Source organism: Gastrolobium bilobum, unplaced genomic scaffold (genome assembly GCF_033153095.1).
Source record: "Gastrolobium bilobum isolate Gb01-03AN ecotype WA unplaced genomic scaffold, APGP_CSIRO_Gbil_v1 utg2195, whole genome shotgun sequence".
Classification (NCBI taxonomy): Eukaryota; Viridiplantae; Streptophyta; class Magnoliopsida; order Fabales; family Fabaceae; genus Gastrolobium; species Gastrolobium bilobum.
This window is the reverse complement of record NW_026895782.1, coordinates 742,607-762,102: the sequence shown is the minus strand read 5'-3', so window position 1 is coordinate 762,102 and position 19,496 is coordinate 742,607. Positions and strand designations below refer to the sequence as shown.

General features: G+C 34.6%; 2 protein-coding genes across 2 annotated transcripts; one reads left to right on the top strand and one right to left on the bottom strand.

The window, feature by feature from the left end:
• Positions 1-5,930: 5,930 nt before the first annotated feature.
• Positions 5,931-7,826, bottom strand: LOC133295941 (protein ALP1-like). The gene has a single exon (XM_061494878.1). It carries the CDS (start codon positions 7,342-7,344, stop codon positions 6,064-6,066), a length of 1,281 nt encoding a protein of 426 aa, XP_061350862.1. The 5' UTR covers positions 7,345-7,826; the 3' UTR covers positions 5,931-6,063.
• Positions 7,827-12,110: 4,284 nt separating this feature from the next.
• Positions 12,111-17,663, top strand: LOC133295902 (uncharacterized). The gene is made up of 11 exons (XM_061494807.1): positions 12,111-12,526; positions 13,372-13,494; positions 13,596-13,692; positions 14,230-14,265; positions 15,102-15,289; positions 15,473-15,575; positions 15,838-16,019; positions 16,103-16,180; positions 16,449-16,551; positions 16,634-16,727; positions 16,814-17,663. Exons 1-11 carry the CDS (start codon positions 12,195-12,197, stop codon positions 17,170-17,172), a joined length of 1,695 nt encoding a protein of 564 aa, XP_061350791.1. The 5' UTR covers positions 12,111-12,194; the 3' UTR covers positions 17,173-17,663.
• Positions 17,664-19,496: the final 1,833 nt, after the last annotated feature.

Below are 19,496 nucleotides of genomic sequence, written 5' to 3'. Positions count from 1 at the left end.
TACTTTTCAGCCACTTACTTGCATAATACAACAACACCCTTCAATGGAGATGATTGGTTCAGCTGAGCTAGTTGGAGGGTTGTACATCCTTGCTCAAGTTCTTGATTCGAAGAAGGCATCACTACAACATAGAAACATAGTCAATACAGTATCTGGTCAAACTTTTCCTGATTTGTGGCATTTAAGACTAGGCCATTGTTCATCTTCTGTAATAAAGTCCATGATGACTCAATTTCCTTTCATATCTTGTAAGAATTGATACTCCTTGTGAAATATGCCATTATGCTAAGCAAAAGAAATTACCTTTTCCTTCAAGTTCTACTGTTACTGATAGAGCTTTTGATTTAGTCCACATTGACATTTGGGGTCCATATTCTATTCCCTCAATTCATGGTCATAAATACCTTCTAACCATTGTTGATGATCACACACGATACACATGGGGTGTGATGATGAAACTGAAATCTGAAACTAGAAACCATATTCATGCTTTTGTAACACTGATAGAGAATCAATTTGGTATAACCATTAAGGCCTTTCGTAGTGACAATGGCCCTGAGTTTTCCATGTCAGCATTTTTTGCCCAAAAAGGAATCTTGCATCAAACATCCTGTGTTGAATCTCCACAACAAAATGGTGTTGTGGAGAGAAAACATCAGCATATCCTCAACACAGCCAGGGCCTTATTGTTTCAAGGAAATGTTCCTAAAAACCTATGGTGTTTTTGTATTCAACATGCTATTCATGTTATTAACAGGCTTAACTCTCCCATTTTGCATAACAAGTCATCATATGAGTTATTATACAATAAGCCACCAGTCTTAATTCATCTTAAAACATTTGGTTGTCTATCTTTTGCTTCTACACTTCGAATTCATCGCACAAAGTTTGATGCAAGATCCCGAAAATGTGTGTACTTGGGGCACCAGCATGGGACCAAAGGTTATATCATGTATGACTTAAAGTCCAAAGAGATTTTTATTTCAAGACATGTTGTGTTTTATGAAAACAACTTTCCTCTCTTCGAAAATCAAGAATGTGACCACACAAGCTCTGAGCCTGCCCCTTTAATCTTACCCACACCTACACCTACCATATATGACTTACCACCAAAAGTGTCTTTTCCACCTGCTCTTCCTGTCCGTTCCCCTTTAATCACAGTTGACCCTATTCCTGCACAGTCTACTTCATCTGTGATCCTGCCATCCTTTCCACAACCATTAGCCCCACCCCACATTAATACTGATGCTGATCTTTCCCCAAATCTTCGAAGATCTACAAGAGCAAGGATGCAGCCACGACATTTAAGTGATTTTCACTGTAATTTCTCCAAAGTTTTAGCTGACAACCACTCATCTTCAGGTACACATTTACCTTTACTTAAAAATCCATCATCTTTTGTTTCATATACACACTGTTCTTCTTCTTATACTGCCTTGTGTCATAATCTGAGTTCATTTGTTGAGCCACGTACATATAACCAAGCTGTCCAATCCAAGGAATGGATTCTGGCAATGAATGAAGAAATTGAAGCTCTCAAGCGTAATCAGACTTGGTCCATTGTTCCTCTTCCCAAAGGCAAACATCCAATTGGATGCAAGTGGGTCTATAAGGTGAAACACAATCCAGATGGCACTGTTTCTAGGCACAAAGCCAGATTAGTAGCCAAGGGCTACAACCAAATGGAGGGGGTGGATTATTTTGAGACTTTTTCTCCAGTAGCCAAGCTCACCACAGTCAGATTATTACTCTCCATTGTTGTTGCTAAGGACTGGTTCCTTGAGCAAATTGATATTAACAATGCCTTTCTTCATGGAGATTTATCAGAGGAGGTGTATATGAAGATTCCTGAAGGCATTGAGTCAGCCAAAGGGAACCAAGTTTGCAAGTTACATAAGTCCCTGTATGGATTAAAACAGTCCAGCCGCCAATGGAATGCCAAGCTGACTTTAGAGCTGTGTAACCTTGGTTTTACTCAATCAAGTGCTGATTACTCTCTCTTCACTAAGGCAGATGGTGATGTTTTTACATGTCTCTTAGTTTATGTAGATGACATGATTCTGGCTGGCAATAATATGGATCAGATCAATTCAATCAAACAGCACTTGGACACCCTATTTCGTATTAAAGACCTTGGTCCTTTACATTTTTTCCTTGGTATGGAAATTGCTAGATCCAAGAATGGTTTGATTTTGAATCAAAGGAAATATGTCCTCGAGCTACTATCTGAAGCTGGAATGCTTCATGCCAAACCAGCTTCTTCTCCCATGGAGCCTTCTTTACACTTGCAACAAAATCAAGGAGATTTATTTCCTGACCCTGCTGTTTATAGAAGATTGGTGGGACGTTTATTGTATCTCACAAATACCAGACCTGATATATCTTTTGCTGTGCAACAGTTAAGTCAGTTTGTAGCTAAGCCAATGAATGATCATTATGTTGCTGCTACTCGGGTTTTAAGATATTTAAAAGCTTCTCCAGCCAAAGGCTTACTGTTTTCTTCTCAGAATCCACTGGCTCTGGCTGCCTTTGCCGATGCTGATTGGGCAACTTGCCCTGATACAAGGAAATCTACCACTGGTTTTTGTGTTTTCCTTGGTACATCTCTCATCTCTTGGAAATCCAAGAAGCAAAGCACTGTCTCACGTTCATCTGCAGAGGCTGAGTACCGTGCTTTGGCAACTGTAACCTGTGAAATTCAATGGCTCACCTATCTTCTCAATGATCTGCAAGTCTCTACTTCTCAATCAGTCAACCTTTATTGTGATAATCAGAGTGCAATCTATTTGGCTCATAATCCCTCCTTCCATGACCGAAGTAAACACACAGAGTTGGATTGCCATGTTACTAGGGAAAAGGTGGTGGCTGGTCTGATTCGATTGTTGCCTATTCATACCTCTCAGCAACTTGCTGATATATTCACAAAGGCCCTCAATCCAGCTTCTTTCCATGATTTTCTTTTCAAGTTGGGGTTGTATGATCTCCACCCACCAACTTGAGGGGGGGTATTATACCTCATTATTTAAATGTAATTAGTTTTTAAATTAGACTCTCATGTAATTAGACTTAGGTTAGTCATTCTAATAGCTGTCATGACTTAGACAGTTAGTTACTATAGTTAGACGGTTAGTTACTATAGTTAGACGGTTAGTTACTATAGTTAGTTCTTAGAGTTACTTGTTTTACCTTGGTTAGTTTTTGAGTTACTTGCTTTGTTCACAGCTTGTATATAAGCTGATGTTTTACCTTCTATTCATAACTTTCGTATTCACTTCATTACTAAAATAATGAAATCCTATTCAGTATTCTCGCATTCTGTTAAACACCATGCTCATTAAGAAAATCAGTAAAAGCAAGCTCATTTGCATTATCTGATCGTAACATTTTTATTTTCTTGCTAAATTGGGTGGATACTAAGTTAAAAAACTTAGGTAAAATAGCATTCACATCAGACTTGTGTTTAAGCAGGAAAATCCATGTAAAACGAGTGCAATCATCCACCAATGTCAAAAAATAGCGAAAACCAGAATAATCAGCAGTGGAGCAGGGTCCCCAAATGTCTAAATGAATAAGATCAAAAGGATTCTCTGAAATATGTGCTTGAGAAATAAAAGGCAATTTTCGCTGTTTGGCTAATGGACAAATGTAGCATGGCCTTTTATTGTTATTGGACTGTATATCAGAACATTGGAGTTTATCTTTCATGTGTACAAGACACCTATAAGATAAATGTCCTAATTGATGATGCCAAGTATGAACAGAAACATTATTAATAGCAGTATGAACCAATGCAGTACTAACAGGAGTCCTAGTATATAGAACATATAAACCTTCCAACTTGCTACCCTTGCCAATCATCTTGTTGGACTTCTCCTCCTGGATAGCAAATGCATTAGCAGAGAAAGTAATTGTAAATTGGGACTCAGTGGATAATGCACTAACAGACATCAAATTGAACTTGAATTGAGGAACATATAGAACATCTCTGAAAACCAATTGTGAATTAAAACGAACATCACCAACCAAGAAAAGTGGTATACTAGGGTGATTGGGTAATGTGACAGAGCAACCATGAACTGGCCGAAGAGACAAAAAATGATGAGCATGAGCAGAGATGTGTTTGGAAGCTCCTGAATCAACTATCCAAATTTCTTTATCAGAAAAAATTGGATTGGTGGAAATGGAAAAGCAGGTACCTGTGTTGAAAGCAGTAGCAGGACCAACAACTGCATCAGAGACCTTGTTAATAGATGCCATGTGATTGGAAAGCAAGCTCAGGAGTTGACCAAAACTATTGGAATCAATATTTTGCAGAACACTATTCAGTGGATTAAAAGCTTGCATGTGATGTGTTGTATCAACAGTTGAATTATGTGTTGTAGCCATATTGGAAGAGAATGATGTCTTCTTCTGTCTAGGCTTGAAGCCTGGGGGATATCCATGAAGCTTATAACACTTATCCACAGTATGTCCATGAAACTGGCAATGAGTGCAAAAAGGACGTTCCTTCTTGAAGCCTTTGTTCGGACCTTCAAGTTTGGCAGCAAAGGTCATTGTGTTGGTGGATTCAACACCAGAGCCATGAGGTAAGATTTGTCGTTGATGTTCTTCTTGCATCACCAACGAAAATACTTTGTTGATCGGAGGAAGTGGATCATTGAGGAGTATTTGGTCTCGAATCTGAGCATAGGAATCATTCAATCCCATGAGAAAAGCCATCGTATACTCCATTTGAAAATACTCCAATAATTTTCGAACACCACCACAGGTGCATGAGCCACATGTACAGGGAGGACGAAAAGTACTCAACTCTTCCCAGATAGACTTCAATCGAGTGAAATATGCACCAACAGCTTGTTGTTCTTGACTCAAATTAGCCAAGTCTCGTCGAAGCATGAAAATCTTTGGTCCATTTCGTTGTTGAAAACGATCTTTAAGATCGTTCCAAATTTCTGAAGCAGAATCAGAAATAAGAATACTAGCAGAAATTTCCTTGGAGACAGAGTTAAGAATCCAAGAAATTACCATATCATTGTTGCGAGTCCAAGATCTGAGAAGAGCCGGATCAGGTCCATCAGGTTTGGGAATGGTACCATTCACAAAACCTAATTTGTTCTTGACAGAAAGAGCTATGGTCATGGCACGACTCCAGGATGAGTAGTTGTCGCCAGTGAGAGGCTGAGAGACCAAAACCAGACCAAAACCCAATCACAGAGTGATTTAAGTTCCCACTTCAAACAAAGGTATATAGGCTTTTCTATCCCAGTCTAATCCCATACCACAATATATGGTCTGTTCAATATAGTCCTACGTGCAAAAATTACCAAAGAAAAAATATCAAGGCACGGGAAATCCCATCCCATCCCATCTTCCAATTTATAAGCATAGTTCCTCCTTTTCTTTCCTCTCCCTTTCCCTCCAAGCCCCAAACACATCTTTAACTGCGTACATATCTCATGAATAATCCACGGATAAATAAAGATTGTATGGAAACAGTCTATATAAACAGAATCTGCAATGATTTAATTATATCCGTCACAAGGCTTCATCATCTGAGGTCAATCAGGGAGCTTTTTGAAGGCATTGGAACATTGACCTCTCTTAACAGTTTTGGATACATTTTATTGTAATTTGAAAGGCACCCTCCCGGCTGCAGGTAAAACGCATTCTTCATTTGAACTATTAAATAACTTTGTATAATGCACACTCAGAGCATTCATCAGATATCTAGACTAGACTATTATTTCTCATTTTAATCTACAATCAACGCGATGTCGGTTTTTTTCTTTTTCTTTCTTTCTTTCTTTTAACTTTGTCGAAAATTTTCATTTTTCAGATTGGTTTATGCACAAGAAACTAGTAGTATCTAGGATATGACAAAATGCTATGGCAAAAGGCATTGAATCCAACTTAATTGAACTGATGCCATACATGGTTTGCAAATTGTAAGTGACAGACTTACCAGTCAGTCCCAAATAACATGTTAACCAATCAAAATATGTAGAGTATCCCCATTAGTTGTACAAATAAATACAAGAAGAAACGCACATGATTCCATAGATATCATCTTCTCAGGCTCACCCGACTCAAATGCAAAGCAAGCGCATCCCTTATCTTCAGTGCACTCTCTTCTCTCATTCCATCAAAAGCATGAAGATCCCCTTCCTTCTCCACACAACTCACCCCCTTATCTGGCAATGGCTCGTTGCACTTAACAAGAAAATTATGCAACAAACAACCAGTAACAATCACAAACGGCAAAAACTCAACACACTCTTGTTTCCATTTTCTCGAAAATGACAGAAGCTGCCACCTAGCACGAAGCCTTCCGAACGCATCACCAACCAACCCCATTGCATGACTATGTGCACAATTGAAAGCCCTTTCAACAGAACCAAAACTATCTTCCTCATTAACCCTATTATAGGGTGTTAAAAGCCAAGGCAAAAGGGGAAAACAAGAATCTCCCAAAACATACTGAGGAATCAAACTATCATCGCTGAGCTTATAAGATGGACCCTGCAACAATTCCTTCGAGTTCTCAACTCCAATATAAAGCTTACTCTGGTACAAAACGGTATCAGGCTTCATCGTACTAGGCCACCCAGCTGAAACATCCAAAAACCTACCTTCAGAGTCCACCAATGCTTGAACCATCAAGAACCCATTTTTACCCAATAAATCGCCATCAATTGCAAACCTAGCCAACCCCAGAACCCCAAAACAATTGGGAAGTGAACTCCAACCAAAACCCACCACAACCCTCTCCGAATCAGTCCGAAGCTCGAACAAATGCCCCAAATTATCAGTGACAGCTTTGCAAACCGCGAAGAACGCACGGCATGCGTCGGCCGGAGCCATCCCGAACCGCCGAGCCGTGGCTGAATAGCCGGCCCCGTGGGCCAATCTGAAAATTGCGGCGGCTAGGGCACAATCGGGGGCGATTAGGGGAAGCGCAGAGGCCAGAGAGGGAGAGAGAAGATCGAGGAGGTGGTAGTAGGAAGGCTTTGACATGCGGAACGCGTCGAGCCATTGGGAATCGGAAACGGAGGTGGAGGAAAGGAAACGGCGGAACCAGCACTCACGTTGAGGCGGAGAGAGAGAGAGTGGGTCTAAGGGTTTGGGGAGGAGAGAAAGGACTCTAGAGAGAGAGTGAGAAGTTGATGAGATTAGGGTTTCGAGAATGAGAGATTGGGAAGGAAGAAGAGCAATGTCGTTGTGAGAGAGGAAGGAATCTGCAGTGTCTTTAACTCTGGAAATTATGGCAACGAGGTTTTGGTGGTTCAAATGGTTTAGATTATGCAACTTCTTGGGCTTGCGCTTTGTGCCCCTTGCGCCAACCATTGCAGATTTGGAGCGAAGAGAGTGATGAGAAACAAAAGAAATGTTTTTGTTTATTTTTTGGTTCTTTTTTCATGTCATTTCATAGCTTTCGTTTAAAATATTCGATTTTTTAAAATATGAGTGATTTGAGTTTCTTGTTAAATTGGTCTGATTTGGTGTGTGGCACTGCACATCCAGTTTCCACACGTTCGATGTATGCCTGCGGGAGTTTTGCTAGGAAAAGTAGACATTATCAAGGGTTGTCTCATGTCTGGCCATTTTCCATTGCAGAAATGTACATGTATACAACTTCTCTGTAAAGATTTCTCGAAAGTTTGATGAGGGACTCTGCTGAAGTAGCAAGTATTGGGGTTTCAAACTGAGATTTGACTTTCTAGTAAAAAGGGGTTTACCAGATCGAAAGAATCCTGTAGCAAACGGGATTGATTCCATTGATGGAAGGGAAGAGAAAGAAAAAAAAAACAGAGAGAAAAGAAAATCAATGGTAATGAATAAAGTTTTTAAAAGTTTTGTTCTGTCTATTGAAAAGAAAATGTACATGTATGCACTGCACATTCTTGTTGTTGATGACAACTATATAAATAGTAAACACATTTATAGACGTGTACGAAGTTTATAATAGTTTTTATTCAAGTTTTCCCTGCTCTAGTTCGTTAATCCAATTAGACCCATCAACTTATTCTGGGTTGATTAACCTGGTTAGGCCCATCAAATTATAGTCCAAGGATTGGCCTAGGCCATGATCCTGGATTATAGGATTTTTCCCTGCTCTACAATCAGTAGGGGGCTAGGGTGGGCCTCTGTCCCTCTCTAAAATTTGAGAATTTTTTTTTATAATATATGTAAAAAAATTTGATGATGAAATTATTGTGTTGTATATGTTTTTCCCTTCAATTTCTCATGTTTTTGCCCACACTCTTACCCATATTTTTCCTTGAGAACATCAGATCATCTTCTCCCCCCTTTTCGTGTTTCATCCATCACCAACCTCCTTCTTCAGCTTTTCGATTTTGGCAGTGTAAATTCTAGAGCCAGGCAAAATCAACTTCCACCTTCCTAAGATCATTACATGTATGTATAGTCATAAACTAACTTTTAGATGGGTTGAAACTTGAAACCGTGAAAAAAAATATAATGCTTTTTTTTTATAGGTATAGGTATTGTAACGAATGGATGTTCACAGATATATTAGTATATAATATATTATCAATTGATTATCAATTGATTATCAATTGCAAGAATTAAATAGCAAGTTCATGATAATATTGTTGAATTACTTACTTTGAGCATGACTTTAGACCCAAAAAAACAGGTACATGTCATTTAATAGTGATGATATTTGCAAACTTGTTGATAAATTTTATTCTAGAAATTTCACATAACAGAAAAAATTGCATTTGAAGATGGATCTACAACATTTTGAGCTTAACATTCCTAAACATCCAGATTTGATTATTTTATCAACTACATCTGAATTATGTCAAGGGCTATCAAGAACTGAAAAGTCCATCATTTACCCTCTTATTGATAGAGTGATTAGACTTGTACTTACTCTTTCAGTTTTTACATCAACTACTAAAAGATCTTTCTCAGCTATGAAGATAATCAAGACCAGCCTTCGAAATAGAATAGAAGACCAATTTCTTGATGATTCTTTGATTACATACATTGAAAAAGAAATTATTTTGAGTTTTAGCACGGATTCAATTATAGATGAGTTTAATAATATGAAAACACGTAGAGCAAGAGTCAAGTGAAGTGATATTAATTTCTGTAATAGATTTCTTTCAATTTTTTATATATTAAATTTGTATTGTATTTCAAATACTTTTATTTATGATATAATATTTTTTATTTTCGCTCCCTCTTATTAAAATTCCCGTGTCCTACACTTTCTAGTATTTTTTACTTTGGTGAGAATAGCAAACACACAACAGTTGCCGTAAAAATGTAGTAGTGGATTTTTTCAAGACACATAGCAGTTAACAACGAAAATGAAAAAAAAAAAAAAAAAAACTAAAAAACTGCAGTGTTATGTCATTTAAAATGACAAATACTTTTTTCATACATGTATGACATAAAAATTATCTTCTAGAATATTAAAAAATATCAAACCCCTAATCTAATCAGATTGTCATGAATCATGATATCATACAATGATACAATGGGTTTAGTTCAAAATGTAAATATGGTATAATCCAATTTAATTTAAATATATTTTTATTGAATCGGTTTTCCAATTTTCTTTAATATTTTTTAATACATAATTCATTAAAATATAGAAATTCATCAAAATAAATTAAGTATAATTCTGAATTAATTCATTAAAATATACTAAATACAAGTTGAAATACATTCACCAAAATACGAATCTAAAATATATATATATACAATTCAAGACTAATTGTCAAATTATAATAAGAGATGAAATAAAATTTAATTGGAGGTACAAGAAAAAAGTTCCAAAAAAAGTAGATAATATGAAGATTTTTTAAGTAAAATACCATTTCAAATGACTAAAGAGTGACACTTACAAATATTCTATATTATGGTAGTGAGATATTATTTTTATTTTACATAAGATAATTATTTCATGTTATTTCACTTTGAAAATTTTATCTATTTTTTTTATTATTCTTTAATGATAGACTCTACATGACTTCTTTCTATAATATGAGAGAATTATTTTCATATAAAATGAGAGTAATATTTTTTATTATATTATTGATAAATAATATGAGATCTATCATTATTATTGATTTCCCGTAGGTGATTTTTGAAATTTTGAAGAGTAATGTCTGGTTGCGTCATTGACTGACTAATTGATCTGACTAGTTATCTCCGTCCAATTGGTCAAAAATCCTTTTTTTTTCATAAGCATGAGTTGGAAAAATATATATTAAAGAAAAGAAATTTGATGTTTGTCATTTTAAATGACATAAGTTATGTCATTTTAAGATAGATAAACACAAGAAAATATTTTTATTTAAAATTTAAATTAAAAAGAAAACCACTCACTTATCCTCGTGATTTCCACAAACACTTTTTCCTAAAAAAAAAAAAAACATTTATCGTCTAGTTGGTTTCAACCAAATTGCGTGTGTTTCCATCCGTTTCTAGTGCGGAATAAACAACGCCTTCTCTTTAATTTACGGTTTCAGTTAAAAGCATAAACTGATATATCATTTAAAATTATAAACATTGTATATATAAAAATGTATGAGATATATATATATTTTTTTTTCACGTGATTTCATATAAATCTCACATATTTTTATTTTGTAATAAATATATTTTATTTTTTACAATACGAAAAATATTAAACCCTCACGTTATATAGGTTAACTTTTTTCTTTAAAATCAATTCAACCAAATCCGAAAATACCTCTACTAATAACTTTTTGCAAAATATATAGGCTATTTAGGGGAAAGGATTTTGATAACTATTGATCGAAAAATTAACTACTCAAATTGCGGTAAAGCTTTTGGAGGTAAAATAGTAAATTAAGTAGTAATTCTAATTTTTTTTATTTATAAATTTTCACAACTAATAATATTTTATTTGATAGAATAAAAAATGTTGGAATTTTCGGTATTTTAAACAAAACTAATAGTGTTTTTAATATTTAGACCTCATATTATTAATCAATAACACACAACATATAGTACTTGTAAGATATAACTGTAAGTAAACAAAAACCTCAAATTTTACTTTAATGTCAAGCTTTAAGTTTTATTCTTAAAAATATACTTAGTGGGATTGAGAGATATCATATGGCCTCAATAGTCAGCATTATATCAAAGATTAATCTCTCACTCCAAGTTTAATAAAATTATCAAATCATAATCAAACAATAACTCTTAAAATAAAAGAAGATGCCATATTTACCATTAACTCTTTCATAACCGTGTGATAAAACCAAATCATGCTTGTCATTTGATACAAATTTTTTTTCTCTTTTTTCCATCATTTCCCCTTCTACTTCTCTCACATTTCTCTTTTTATCATGTTCTATTGGCCACTATTCAATGGTTATAAAATAAATAATAAGAGATGATATATTTATGATAAGTAAAATTTTCCCCTAAAATAAATTAGTTAATTTAAAATCTCTAAAACATCTTAATAAAAAAAACACAGATGAGCTAAAAAAAAAAAAAGAATGGTTATATTTACAGTTCCATTTTTCTACAGTTGTGAGTTGTGACAAAAAGATTTAATTGCTACAAACACATATTCACTAGATCCACCAACGAATTCTGATAAAAAATATGTATGTAGCAAATAAAGTATTTCTGCGAAAAAGACAGAAATACATTTATCTTATATTTATCACCATTTTATGTTTACCACTTGTTTGATTTTCGACGAATCAATTTGACGTTAATTTTAAATTAATTCAATGATAATCAAACATCAGATAATAAGTGTGATAAAGTATAACCTTCCAAAAAAAAAAAAAAATACAGATAAAAAAAAAATCTCAAATTTATAAAAAATAAAAATATCATTATGAAATACCCAACTCTTACTTAACACTAAGTCACTAACCATTCTTGATTTTATTTAACTTTTTAATAAATAAAAAAAAACGACCCTTGGGAAACTTGGTCAGAAAGAAACTTGTTAATAATTTATATCAAAATAAGACTACTTTTTTTTTTTTTTTTTTTTCCGAAACTTGTTGATTACGTAGTATGTGCGGTTTTCTGAAATTATATATACTTCTACATACATAGGACTCCTTGCATTTGCATAGAGATAAGTCACGACCCCCGAATCTCCGTAGTACTAGTAGTAGTCCAAACCCATTTGTGTGTGTGTGAGTGTGAGTGTGAGTGTGTGAGTGATGGCGAAATTGAAGGTTGGGGGTACATGGGCAGGGGTAATAGAGGTAGAGCTTGAGACATGGACGATACCAATGTTGAGGGAAGAGGTTGCCAAACGATCAAACTGCAACGCTGACTCCATCAACTTGATATGTGCCGGAAAGATTCTCAGAGACGGTGACGGTGATGTTGATGGTGATGATGGTGTTGTTGCACAACAAAGCTTGACCCAATTGGGTATTAAGAACAACGCCAAGATTCTCGCCACTCGTATCTGTCTCGAAGAAGGCAAATCCATCAAAAGGGAGATCGTCGCCGAGGAGGAACGCTCTCTCAGGCTTTCCAGGATCAAGTACTCAATTCTCTCTTTTAACTATTTTAATTTTCCCCCTATATCAATTTTCAGAAATTATTATGATCATCAATAATTAAAATAAAAAATTATTTAGTATAATTTCGTATTTTGTTTAAAATTTTTATAATCACCTTGGCAATCATACAGATTGTGGCAAATTGGGACTGTGCGATTCTCGTGATTTGAACTTCTATAATTTGGGAGTTGAGTGAAGTTGTGCAGGCTGAATAAATTTGAGTTTACTTGATTTTGAATTATTTTTAATTAATAATTTTTTCCTCATTAATTTATTTGTTTTGTCTATTTTAAGTAAGGATAATAAAATGAAATAGATTTCATTTATTTTAAGAATACTGTAAATAGAAATTAATTTTCCAATACTATTTTTTATTATGAACTCCAGACATGAGAATTGATTTCTAAATTAAGTCAATTCAGTTTGATTAAAATCGAGTGAATTTCTTATTGTATTTATTAAACATGATGTTCCTTATTCCTTAATTTGGAATTTCACCGCTGACCTACCTTCTTTGAATATGACATTTTTTCATAAATTCAATTTTATTTTGATTTTTAAGTTTTTTGAACTCACCGATTTTTTTCAAGCTAATCCATGATATATAATATAATGATTCGTTAATTATGGGGAGCTGATAATCTCAAACAAAGTTTTATTTGTACTCCAAGTCCAACAATGATCAATCTCTTACAGTCTCAGTCTTTACCAGTTTCATAGCCTAATAGCTTTGATAAGCAAAAAGAAAATTTGATTTTTCCTTCATTTTGATGCTTTGTCTGAATCTCTTTTTTATCTAAAGCTTACTTCCATCTGATGCAAACAGGGCAGCTGCCACTGCAATGGCTGAAAGGCATGCAGATGGTTCATTACCTGTTGAAGACTTCAACGTAGAAATTGAAGATCAAAGTGGAAAAAAAGTTCATTTAGGTTCTGAGACTGATCAGAGGTATTTATCCTTGTGGCATTTTCATGCTTTTAGATGCAGGCAGTTAAGAGCCTAGGTTCTGTTTTCACTGTTGAAGTAAAGTTTAAGCTGACATTTGACAGGGCCATAATGATGGGACTGATGCTCGATGCAAATGGAAAGCGTCTTATTCGACAGGGAAACTACAACGATGCACTAGAAGTGCTCACCATGGGAGAGGTCAGTTCATGATTTTCCCCGTGTTGTCTAGGGCTATTATTTGTTACAAATGTCTTTTTCAAGTGGTATAGTCCTGAAGGGGAATGGTGCTATCAATTTACCCTGATCACTGTGTTGCTCATTGTAATATTGATGAACAGGCGCTTAACCATTGAGTATTGTCTAATCTAAGTTAAAATGGCTTTATTAGGATATAGGCCATGTTAGGTAACAGACCGAGGACTTCATCATTCACTCTTAATTCCCAACAGGACAAGAATTTCCTAACTTCCCAAATATAATTTCCTTATTATCCGTAGCATCTATGCCTGTTTAGTCCTTGAGCACCTTCATGAAAGATTTTTTGTACTCTGTGTTTCTGTGGCTCAGAGTTCATGAGGCCACACTCATGACCGGACTCCGTCTTATCAAGTCCAGATTTTTCTCTTTCCAAAAACTGATTATTTTAGCCCTGAAATCAATGGTTGCATGATGTAGTCCTTTCCTTTTGTTTCAACATAGTAAATTTACAAAGTGTTGACCTTATTTCTTTTGCAGGAAGCATTCTCTCTTTGTGATCCGAAGTTCCTTGAGGTGAGTGATAAATCTATGTCTACATCTGGGTATTTGACAGAACTTATGGCAAAAATGTAGACTGTTTAAAAATCATGGGAGCAAACTCACTTCCAAAAGGATAGCTTGCTAATGTATAATGGGCTAAAAGTAGTGGCACTAAACTTTAATAAGGTGTAAGCCACTTGGACTGGGCTAGTGCTAAGGGTGTTGGGTAATTTTGTTGGGTAAATTACACTCCCCTCTTCTGAGAAATACTCAAATTATACTGCCTTCTATATTTTTAAAATTTACATTCCCTCCTTGAGAGCTGAAATGTGCTATAGTTTAGTCTAATTTAATGTAAACGAACCAAGAGGTGAACACCTATGAATAAATCTCCTAGTAGGGGTAGGGTATTTTTCATCTCTCTGCAACTTTGAGTGTCACCAATAGCTAATTTTGAATACCATATTATCAATTTTAGGACTTTAGAAGATGAAATAAAGTTTTAAACACCCCTACTATCAGTTTTGAAACTTCACCTAAAATCTTTATTTTATCTTCTAAAGCCCCAAAGTCTATATTAAGGATTCAAGACTAGCTGTTGATGATATTGAGTCATAGAGAGAGGTGGACAGTGTAATTTAATCACCTCTCAAGGGAAGAGAGTGTACTTTACGCTAACTTGTATGAGGTAATAGTTTCATACCTCAATGCTACTTATTGTTGACTTGTGTCCCTGAGCTCTTCCAAGATAATAAAAATTATTTGAGCCACCAGTATCATTAATGCCTGTTGGTTTCTTTTCATAAAATTCCATACATATTTCCTCATTGTGTGAATTTGAACCGATATCTGCCTTTCTGTCCATTCAGCTTATTGACAACGTTCCAATATTGCAAATAAACATGGTGTGGTGCTACTTTATGATCCGAGACATCAGATGGCTATCAGAGGCAGGAAAGCGTCTTGAAATGGCTAGGGCAGGAATTGAACGGGCTCATGGGAAGGATTCTCTCCGCCTCAGACTTTTACAGGGTGGTCGTTATCCTGAACTTGCATTGTGAGTTTTTACTTCTTTGTCTCTACTGTCCAGCTTATTTTTCCTTATAAAATCTTAAAAAAAGATTCTTAGGCTTCAATTGTAAAGTAGATTAATTTTTAGTAGTTATCTCGAGTTTTTAACTATATTAATGAATAGGACCTTTTTTTTTCCTTATGAATAATATTAGGACTTTGTATACAGGCATTTGAGACTGGAGTTGCTTGAAGGAGTGGTGGCCTATCATAGTGGTCAATTGGATAAATCAAGAGCAGCACTGACTTCTGCAAAAGCAAAATTTGTCCAGGTTAATTGAACTATGAAAACATATTGTGATTAATTATGAGTATAAAGAAGTCTTGAGTATCAGATTTATTTAAAAGATGAAAAGTTCTATGAGAAAAATTTTAGTGAAGTCCAAGCTGCTGTAGTATTAAGAAGCCAACATTAAATTTTGTTACCTTATATATTGCTAAAACATTCTTCTTAATTTTGATAATTTTAACATAACATATATTTGTTTACACGTTTTTTGGTCTCCTTGGAAACGACCTCCTGCTTTATTGCAGCTGCAAGTTTCAGATGAAGCCTTATCACTTGTTATGAGCATGGGATTCAAAGAACGTGATGCAAAGAGAGCACTGCGAATGAACAATCAAGATGTGGCCGGTGCCATTGATTTTCTTATTGAGGAGAAGGCAAAGAAAGAGCAAAAACGTGAGGAAGATATTCAGCGAAGAAATGAAATCATGTAGGTGACACTTGGAATTTATTTATCTACAGCTAGTCTCTTTCGTATCTCTCAGAATAATTCTAAATAACCTCCTCCCACAGGGAACAAAAGCAGTATGGGATGACCCCGCTAAAAAAAGCTGTAGATCTGCAGAGATTGGAGGAATTGGTCTCTGTTGGGTGAGTATATTTTGGTCTTGTTGCTACTTTGTGATTTAAAATAAAATCTTTGGCTTGTTGTATCAAGAGCTTGTCAGTAGCTATTACGATCCATTGCTTATGCTTATAATTTTTTTATGTTGTGACATCTGTCATTGCACATACATTTCTAATGTCGACATAATGCTTGTATTTATTGTCGGTTGCTGCTAATGATCTATAACTAAAAAGTTGCTCCGCAGAACATACTATATAAAGTAGTTAAACTTTATATTGCTGATTCTCTCAGGTTTGACAAGGAACTTGCAGCCGAAGCCCTTCGGAGAAATGAAAATGATATTCAGAAATCATTGGATGATTTGACAAATCCAGAAACCAATTCTGCTTTACAGGTTATAGGACTTAATATTACATGTCTCACTGAAGTTTGATATAATTTAAACAATATCTCCACTGACTCTCATCAACATGAAGGTTCATATCGAGTCAAGGAAAAGGAAGAGACAGAAACAAGCAACAGAATCTGCAATTGAAAGATTTGTACAGATGGGTTTTGAACGATCAAGAGGTACTGAAGTTATTTAGATTCAAGGCAAAACGCATGGTTATATAGTTGTGTACTGAAGTTATTTTGATTTTGCTTGTTGTTTGCAGTGGTTGCTGCTATTGAGGCTGGAGGCACCTCAGATGAAGAAGAAGTAATGCAAAGACTGATAGCACAACCTGATGCAAATTCAACCGCAGCTTCCAATGACAGTGCAAATTCATCTGCTGTTAATGTTAGTTCGGATACTGTAGGCCTAATTGATGATGTTCAAGGTCCATCCCATCTCAGTAAAGCAGAAGAGCGAGATGTGGAGATGGAAGATGAGCTTTCTGCAGATATAGCGAAATCAGATTCCTTGACTGATTATGACATCGAAGTTAACATAGAAGGGGAAGCCATAACTGAATACTTGTCTTTGGTGGAGTCAGCAGCAGGCAGCAGCGGGAAAATGTTAACTTCCCAGTAAGATAATGATTGTCATAAATAATCATCAGCTTCTGTAAATAGCAGAATGATATATGATATAGGTGATATATGTTTCTGCTTTTCGTTTTTGGGACTGTGGAGTGTTTATATATAATATCATGGGCAATACTTTTCTCATGTTTCATGAGAAAACATTCCTCATGCCACACACCCATAGAGATTTGGGCCTTTATTTTCTTTTTCTTTTTTTAAGTGTAGGACCCACTAAGGTTGTGTCTATGGTAGGAGATTAGTATCTCATATTGCATGAGAGTCTATCATATTAAATTCTTAGTTTGAACTTGCCACAACCAATGTCTCTTGGTAACAATCTACAGTTAAATCAGAAGCTTAAATAAAAACATGGGGGCATGTCATCACATAGTAAACATGAGTGGTGACATAAAAACGAGGTCTTATAGGAGTGCTTGCATAACGTGGGGCCATTGAAAGTGGTGTGTAATGAATATTTGAAATCAGTATGATCAGGGTAGGAAGGAATTAAAGTAAAAAACACCTATTTCATGTGATTTCATACTGCAGTCTCTCATAACTTGTTTGTTAGTGTATTGTTGAGCATGATACCTGCATGAACACCGTAATATACTATTTACATATTTATTTACCAAATGATTTATCATGTGAAACAGTTCTCCATGTTGAGCCCACTACGTACTTAGGCAACAGACACTACTAAAAGTTGCCTTTGAGATTTATATTTTGGACGAGGATCCTTCAATGTAGAAATGTCATAACTATTGCAACCCAAAAAAAAAAAAAAATGTCATAACTATTTTGGTTAAAGGCAGGTGCTCTTAGTAATACACTAACAAGAGGAACTCCTAGAAGCCAAAACAACCTGTATAATGCGGATTTTTTTTTTTTAAATTATTATAAAAATGACATTTTGATAATTGATTTTATTTTTTTATTTTTTCCGAAAGAATTCAAATATGGTATGTTGAGTGAATAATATCGTATGTATAGTTGGTAATTGCTTGAATGATAAAGCTATTCATGGAATGATGATTGCGAATCAAATATTTAAATTATTTAAAAAATCAATATTAAATTATTATTATTGATAAATCTAATAGTTTTAAATTTGTAATAGTTACAAAAATTGTGTAAGATATTTAGGAATTATTTATGGTGTTAATTATTATTTGTTTAAACAAATATAATATTGATTTCTAAAATAACAATGATTGTATTATTTATGATCATACAGTAAGTATTATTTATTTATGATGCTTACGGAAAGTGATGAAATAGAAATGAGAGAGGCAATAAAATTCGAGATGGGGTGTCAAGATTATATATCACATAGCGCAATTCCGTAAAACTCACTACAACTATTAATGAGAGCGTTCGCTACAGTAGCGAGTCCAACAGGATTATGCTAGCGGATCGATTTGGTTAGTGGGCGCAAGAATTTTCACTACATTTGATCGTTAATTTTTTTACAAACTATATTACATTAACTAATTGTCTAATTGTTTTGAAATCTGCATTACTTACATCGTTTTGCCACACTAAACCACCTTAAGTTGTCAACAAGGTATATATATATATATATATATATATATATATATATATATATATATATATATATGTTATGGAATATTTCTATATTCTAATCATCTACCCAAGGATCTCTTAAAGGATAATTCTTCAATTATCCTAACAATATAAAACAGTAAGACAGCTAAGGATAGAGTCCCTATTCCAACAAAAAGGAAGTTAAATCTTACTACAACTGGGAGATCTACACAAACTCAAGAGCTAACCCTTATAAATAAGAGGTTAAAGACCCCAGGTATACACTCTGAACTCATTTACTACTTCTGCCCACACTGTGCACACACCCATGTCTCGACTATAAGCCTATTGCTTGTGCGCAGTGATGGGATATTGGCTATAAGCCAACCAAGATACCTATACATAGGATATCTCTGAGCGCATACCCTTGAGGTATCATTATACGGTTTAATAGAACCAAACAATATATATATGGAAAAAATTATTTTACAAAAATATATTGCATTAACTAATTATTTTTTTATCATATACATTTACTAAAATACTCTTCATTAATTTACCTAAAATTACAAAAACACGCTTCATTAATCAAAACGACGTAGTTTTTGGATAGCTATAGATAATTTTATCTAAACTTCTAAAGTGGCTGTAGAAATATTTACCTATATATATATATATAGTTCACTTTTTCTACAGTCAATGTAGATAACTTATCTACATTGAGCTCAAAACGATGTCGTTTTGAGACAGAAATCAAGGTATTTTTGTAATTATAATTTATTT